At 44.9% G+C, this 6735-nt stretch overlaps 1 protein-coding gene across 2 annotated transcripts in view; it reads right to left on the bottom strand.

The window, feature by feature from the left end:
• Positions 1-6735, bottom strand: part of Gnas (GNAS complex locus) — a 76323-nt gene that overhangs the window by 23652 nt on the left and 45936 nt on the right. The window contains exons 2-3 of one of the 2 annotated variants that reach the window (XM_013024335.1): positions 3659-3731; positions 957-1001 (exon numbers count right to left, since the gene is read on the bottom strand). In XM_013024335.1, coding sequence (XP_012879789.1) covers positions 957-1001; positions 3659-3731 — 118 coding nt within the window. Of the gene's footprint in view, positions 1-956; positions 1002-3658; positions 3819-6735 lie in introns of those variants that run through there. The other variant, XM_013024336.1, reaches the window with a different exon arrangement.

The following is a 6735-nucleotide window of genomic DNA, read 5'->3' on the forward strand; positions in this document are numbered from 1 at the left end:
CCCCCCCTCCCCCAGGGAACAGAATAGTATTCTTATTAGGAGTTGCTAAAGACCGAACAATTCCAGCATGCAAAGTGTGATATGACATGGTTGGGAAGTTGAGAAACTGTAGCCATCATCTAGGGGTGATACATTCTAAAAGAAACAGATGAACAAACACGTGTCAGTAACTTTGTCCCCGTCCCATAGCCTTTGCCCCTCCCCTCTCTGGCTACAGAAGCTATTTCTTGGAGATGCCCTAGGCTAGGTCAAAGGCTGTGTGTTCTCATGAGAAACAGCTGCTCCGTCCCTGCATGCAGAGCGCACAAGCAGAGCTGGAATGGGTTCCCTGGCATGCGTGTGCGTGTGGACATGTGCGTGTACACGGGCGCGATGAGGAAGCAATGGCAGCTTGAGATGGACAGCAATGACATGTATCAGCTGATGTAAAGTGCTAGCAACCAAAGGCCCAGGGCTTCCAGATGATTCTTAACAATGACCTGCCCCCAGGTGCCATGGCTTACAAGAACCAGGAGGCACTGCATATTTTAATGAGGGGAGGGTATTCTGAAAGAGGTCTGAATTTCAAAACAGGACCAACCACTGGGAGGACAAAGTTTAGTAGTTTTAAAAACCAAGTAGTTGATTCAATCAGAGAACTGGGGGGGGGGGTGAGCCATGTAGGGAAATATCAGTTCTCAAAATTGTTTTAAATGATCGTCTAGAACTGAAAGCTGTAACTTTTCCCCCAGCTGGATCGAGTTACATTTTAGGCCCGGCCAAGAAAAAAGAAATCATGTTTTGCACTTTACTTGTTAAGAAATGGTTGATGTGCTGTTTACAAATGCATATAGCAAGATGGCTGATGGCCCTTAAATGATTCTTCCCTCCCTGGGTCTGTGTCGTCAAGTTTCCCAGTATGAGCTTCGTGTGTGTCTTGTTTGTTAAGAAACTTTTCTGTTTTTGGATGTGCCTACCCATCGCTGTTGCTCCTTGCAGCCTGCGGGTCCTCTTCGCCGCCCCTTTTAAAGAGAGATTGAAAGCTCACCTAATCTGCAAGGCACCACAAACCCCACACAGCCTCTCCACACTCGAGAAGCAACCAGCCAAGAGCAAATGCAACACTTCGCGCGCCATCCTCCCGTTAATGCTTAGGTCGGCTCGCTGGCTAAGTCAGAATGTCTACAGAGACTGCGGGGCCGTAGGGGAAGAATTCTGCACCTCTGCTGCTGTATTAACGGAGTCCTCTGGAGACTCTGGTCGGATACGGGAGGGACGGATAATTATTTTCTTGTGCTTTCACTAAATGTACATGCATTAGGGAGGTAAAGCAGTGATTTATCTCACAATTCTTTGGAGAATATGGCTGCGCAAGAGGCTCCAAATTCTCCCAGGTCAGAATCTTCACAATGCTGTACCAAGCAAAGGCCTAGATGGGAGCCTTTTTGTCCCGACTTCCTGGTGTAAAGTTAATGGCGTCCCTTCTTTCTTTGGGGGAAACCTACCTATACATTGTTTTTACTAATAACTTGTCCTCATAAAAATGTCACTTAGAACAATGTCTGGGAGGAAAAAAAAAAATCCAAACACCCAAATCTGATCTTCCGAGTCAGCCGTTACCTGCTCCTCCTTTGGAAGGTGGAAGGGCAGGGTAGTTTAGTTGATTAGATCAATCAAGGCTGAGGCCGTCTCTCCCTGCCCCTCGAATTAAATTGTGAGGAAGAGTTAGATCTGAGTTAAGACAAAAAAAAATCTCATATTCGACCTCTGTTGTTTCTGAAGGTCAAATGAATAGGATGGTACTCTTAAAACATGTACCAGTGGTGGCAGCCTATGGACAGTTAAGGCAAATTTAATTAGCTCAATTAAAAATTAAGAAAATGCATTGCTGGCGGGCAAGATGGTGGGGGGCCAGAGCTGGGGCAGCCATCTTTTAGAGGGTCACTATTCCACCGGACTTCCTCTCGGGAGGGAACAGCATTTGTTGTAATAAATACTACAGTGAGAGGGAGGCAGCTGAGCTATGCTAGGTAAAAATAAGGTACCTAGACCCCTCCCTTCCTCTGTATGGCATTTTTGCAGGCTAAATGTAATATCCTTAGAGGTGCGAGGAGGCAAACTGGAAATGGACCTTACTCTTTTCAAAGAGAAAATGAGAAAAGAGAAGTTCTGGTTTAGAACCCTCAGAGGCTCGTTTAGGAGAACCCTTTCTTTGAGATCTGAGGGTAAGCTGGAGGTCAAAGCTTAAAGGTGCATTACTTTCAAGGATGGCTTTGCCTCCCTCTGACTCCAGCTGTGGGAAACACTGGCTGCTGCATCTTTTAAACATGCTAGCCATGTCCAACTTTAACCAAAATATTTATCTAGAGGGTGCATGGTCAAATTATTTTTGCTTGACTAGCCTCATGAAGAAGCACCCCCACAATGTTGGGGAGAAAATTTATGCTACATTTTCTGGTTCTTTTTGCTTAATGAGAGGATGACCATGACCGCTGGCAAGGGGATATCAGAACAGGTGAAGGTGACTTCCTTAATTGAACATGGCGCCTAGTGATAACTTATAAGTCATTCATAAAATGGATGAGCTAACTAGCCCGGGCCTCCTGCATACTAATTAATATTTGTGAATTAGAGATAAAAATATTTTAAAAATTCAACTAAACTGACCATTTGTGTGGATGATGTAATCTTTTTCAACCCCACCCCCCAATTCTTGGATCTAACAAATTCTAGAATTTTCCATGAACTGCTGCCATGACTCCATTTACCCTTTCTGCACTGAAAGGAATGGGCCAAGGGGCAACCTTCCTTCTGAATGGGCTTGTTGCTGCTGACTGGGTGGTGGTGGGTGGGGGCTGCCCTCTAAGGTTAGCTTTGGAGAATGACGGATGGGGAACGGGGGAGGCAAATCCCCCAATTTACTAATGACATTCCCTTTGCATTCTTCACGGAAAGCGGGACCCCTACTCATCTTACATCTGTAAGGCACACTCGTGCTCTCTCGCTGTGTCTGCGGTGCTGCCACACTGTCCGGTGCCACGAGGCGTAGAAGGACATTTCAAAGGCAAAAAAGCCCCTTGAACTAGCCAGGAGCCTCTTAACCCAGTCTTTCCCTTATTTCAGCTCCTCCCTTTCACTTCTTTAGGCAGGAGCAAGGGAAACAATTATGCATAATGTTAATTCAAAAGGGGGCTCCCCAAAATCAAAGAAAAACTGTGCACGAGGCCTGCCATCAGTAGGCGAGGGCCAGCCTGTACCCTTCCCCTGCGCTTCCCGCTGGCCAGCCCGCCCGCCCGCGCGGCCACGGTCAGCCCCGGCCCCACCAGGGGTGGCCAAGGCCGAGTCAGCCATGTTGGAATCTCACTGCAGCAGAAAGCTCGAGTCTGCCGCAGAGGACCTGGCCTCCAGACGCTGTCACCTGGCCAAGAGCTGGTGAAGTGTCCTCTGCGACCAGGCACTGTTTCCTGGGGATAGGAGACTGTTAGTACTGCCCAAGCAGGGCAGGAGGGGGGGGTGCTCCCAAGAGCTTGCCCCACGGTTTTCTAATGTGTAAATTAGGGGGGAAAATAAGTGAAAATTAGCAGCCCAGCTCCCCCGTACCTAGCTATCCTCCCTAAAGGTTAGTATCAAGTTTGTCACTCCTTCTTCGTGAGCACCCTGACACAGACTTGACACTTACTCTCCATTAAACCCATTAACATGCAGAATCCTCATCTGCTTCACGATGGTGCTTTTCCCAGACTCTCCAGCACCTAGAGGACGAGAGTAAGGCTCAGGTTAAGAAAGAGGCGCCTCCCAGGCTTTGGCAGGGAGAGAGCTGCTGTCCGTGGCTTCTTTTTTTTTTTTTTCTTCCATAGAAGCAACATACAACAAACACAAGACAGACTTGCAATTTCGACGCAGAGAAAACAAATGAAACATTTCCAACTCAGTGTCTACCTGTAGTATTTCACCATCAGAATAACAAACAAGAATTAAAGAGGTTCTGCGTTTTTTTGTTTTAAAGGCATTTCTTTTCCTCTTTTGGGTGCCATGGTCAATTTTGTGGGGTGTTGGAGATAGGGGTAAAGAGAAGATATGACGCAATTTTGTCATTTGAGGGGGAGAACTGATTAAAACTGAGAAGTGGAGCCTTGAAATGTGAGCATTCACTCATAAAACCTACACACCAACGTACAGAGCCACATATAATTCACTGTTTGTCAGATGTTCTGTGGTTAAAATACCCAGGATTCGCAAACAATGCCCAGACACTGCAGTTTCCCCCCCCCGCCCCCCCCCCCCCCCCTGCGCGTAGCCATGCAGGCCTGCTCCCCAAACATTCGCACAATGCAGCAGCCGCCCCGCGGGTCCCCCCACCCCTGGGCTACTTAAAATCCACCCCTATGTGCTCAATATTACATTCTAGCTACTTATTCACCCTCCTGCCCCAGCAAACTGTACATTTCTAAAGATAAACTGTCTCAGGATACAACAACCATGTGGCAGAGGAAAATGGAAGACCATCAATTATCTGTCACCTCAAAAAAACAACACAATTTAATATCAATAGAGCACTTGAGACCAGATTAGCATTAGATAAAAGCTGTAACAACAGTAAGGCAGAAGAAAAGACTTTATAATTAAGATAAATATTCCTGGAAACCATCGAATTTAAAAGATTCTAAGCCCCTCCAAACTAAAAGAGTAGGAAGAAACATAAGCCTCCATTTTAATTCACCTTTCATTTGATAATTAGTAAATAATAATAACATTTTATGGGAAAAAAACATTTCCAGCAAGCTAGAGGGAGGATTGCTACTATTTTGCATTTTGGGGGGGTAAATGTACTGTACCACAAATATTGCCTATGTGAATAATTTTTCCTTGCCCTCCTCCCACACACAAGCAGTATGGATTTACTCCCTCTTTTCCCCTAAACTTGGAATTGTATTAATTGTTGTTTCAATGCCCAAATAGCAAAGCATTCCTCCTCTTCCTGCCTTTTCACAAGCCTGTAATCAATATCTGTGAAAGTTAAAGTTAGTTTGCATAGAAACATTGATTTCAAAGCAAACATTCTATCTTAATGAGTGTAACTCTTGCAAATTAAAATACAGAAGGCACGATTGGAAATTCCACAAAAAGAATGTGGAATATTGATCAGGATCTTCAATGTTCTGCATGCAGAAGTATTAAAATGTGCCACACCTGTGTTTTACAGACACAAATAGATCTGTGCCTCAGTTTCCACACTTATGAAATTAGACAACTAGGCTGAAAACTAAGATTAAAATTTTTTTTTGGTAGTTTGGTAATTCAGTTAATTTTCCTGTCATTAAATTAAGATGGGGGAGGAGGACTTGGGGCATAAAGATGTTTCCATTGGGGAGGGGGGATTATTATTCGGTGAGATCAACCATTAGGAATACAAAATGTTGCCACTGGCTTGGGCTGCTGATTCTTGTGCCAGAGGCTATTAATAAATTGTGACAAAATGCAGCCATAGAGGCTAGGGTACCTTAGAATGATGAGACCCCCCCAGCTAGGTTCAGTGTGTTTTGAGTAGAGGTCCCAAATTAAGTGGAGACACAAAAGGTGTTGGTAACTTAAAGGTGTCATTAGCATCACACCTGACTTAAATTAGAATTCATAAAGCAAGTTAACATTCCCAGGGAAGGTTCTAGACTTCTCCAGGTTGCACTTTGAAATCAAATCATATGCACATTGATATTCACATAGCATAATTCTACTTTAACAGTTTTAGACAAGGATCTCCATATATATACCATTTAATTAGTGGGATTGCAAATGCATAAACACCAAAGAGACTTATTTTCTCTTAATTATTAATTTCCTGCATTCATAAATCTGGACCCAGGAGAACAAAGACTTGACCCATCCACAAACACCAAGCCAAGCACCACCAGAAGGAAAAAACAAGCCTTTCACATTTTTTTCTTGATAATTAAGCTATTTGGTTGAAATGTGACCACAAACTAGGACTTAGCCTAGCAAATTCACGAATTTATTCAGATAGCCAATTACCAAGGAAGTGGAAAACTTCCATTCTAATTAGTGTTTGTGTCATTCTTTTGGTAATTTTGACAAGTCTTTATGCTTTTGTTTTTTCCCAAAGCAGCACCTAAAGAAAAAAGGGGTAAAGGCCATCTCCTCACAGTTAAGGGCCCCCTCCCCCCTTTTTTTTGGCCAAAGAGGAGAAACAGCAGTGGAAAAAAAGAGAAGAAAAACCAAACAACCAAATGTCACTTGACCAACAGCTAATTAATGTCTTTTCCTGGCCCCCCACCTGGGAAGTCTTCCTTCGGGCTCTGGCCGCCCTCCCACCTTGGAAAGGACAAGATTTCTAAAACGCCATTTCCAGACCCAGAAGCCATTTACAGACAAATGTCATTTTCCAGATCTGATTTGTGAATGTCTTTTTTTTTTCTTTTTTCGCCAGGCACTCTCCGTGTGGCACACTAACAGGAAGATGTGTGTGTGTGAATGGTGTGTGGCACGGGTGCGCGCGCGCGCGCTCCCGCGCGGGCGGGGGTCAGCGGCTACAATTAATGCTCTCCTTTGCTTTTCAAAAAGCCTGCAGGTCTAGAAGGGGAAAAAAGGTCACACGGTGAAATGACGTGTCACTGCCCCCCCCCCCAGGCCCTCTGCGTGCGGGCTTTCCTTTTCGTTTTGTTGGACTGATTTTATTTGATTCTCCTTCTCTTCCTTCCACGGCCAGGCCTGGCCCAGGACACGTCTGCTCCGCACACAGCC

The sequence above is a fragment of the Dipodomys ordii genome, unplaced genomic scaffold (genome assembly GCF_000151885.1).
Source record: "Dipodomys ordii isolate 6190 unplaced genomic scaffold, Dord_2.0 Scaffold75, whole genome shotgun sequence".
Classification (NCBI taxonomy): domain Eukaryota; kingdom Metazoa; phylum Chordata; class Mammalia; order Rodentia; family Heteromyidae; genus Dipodomys; species Dipodomys ordii.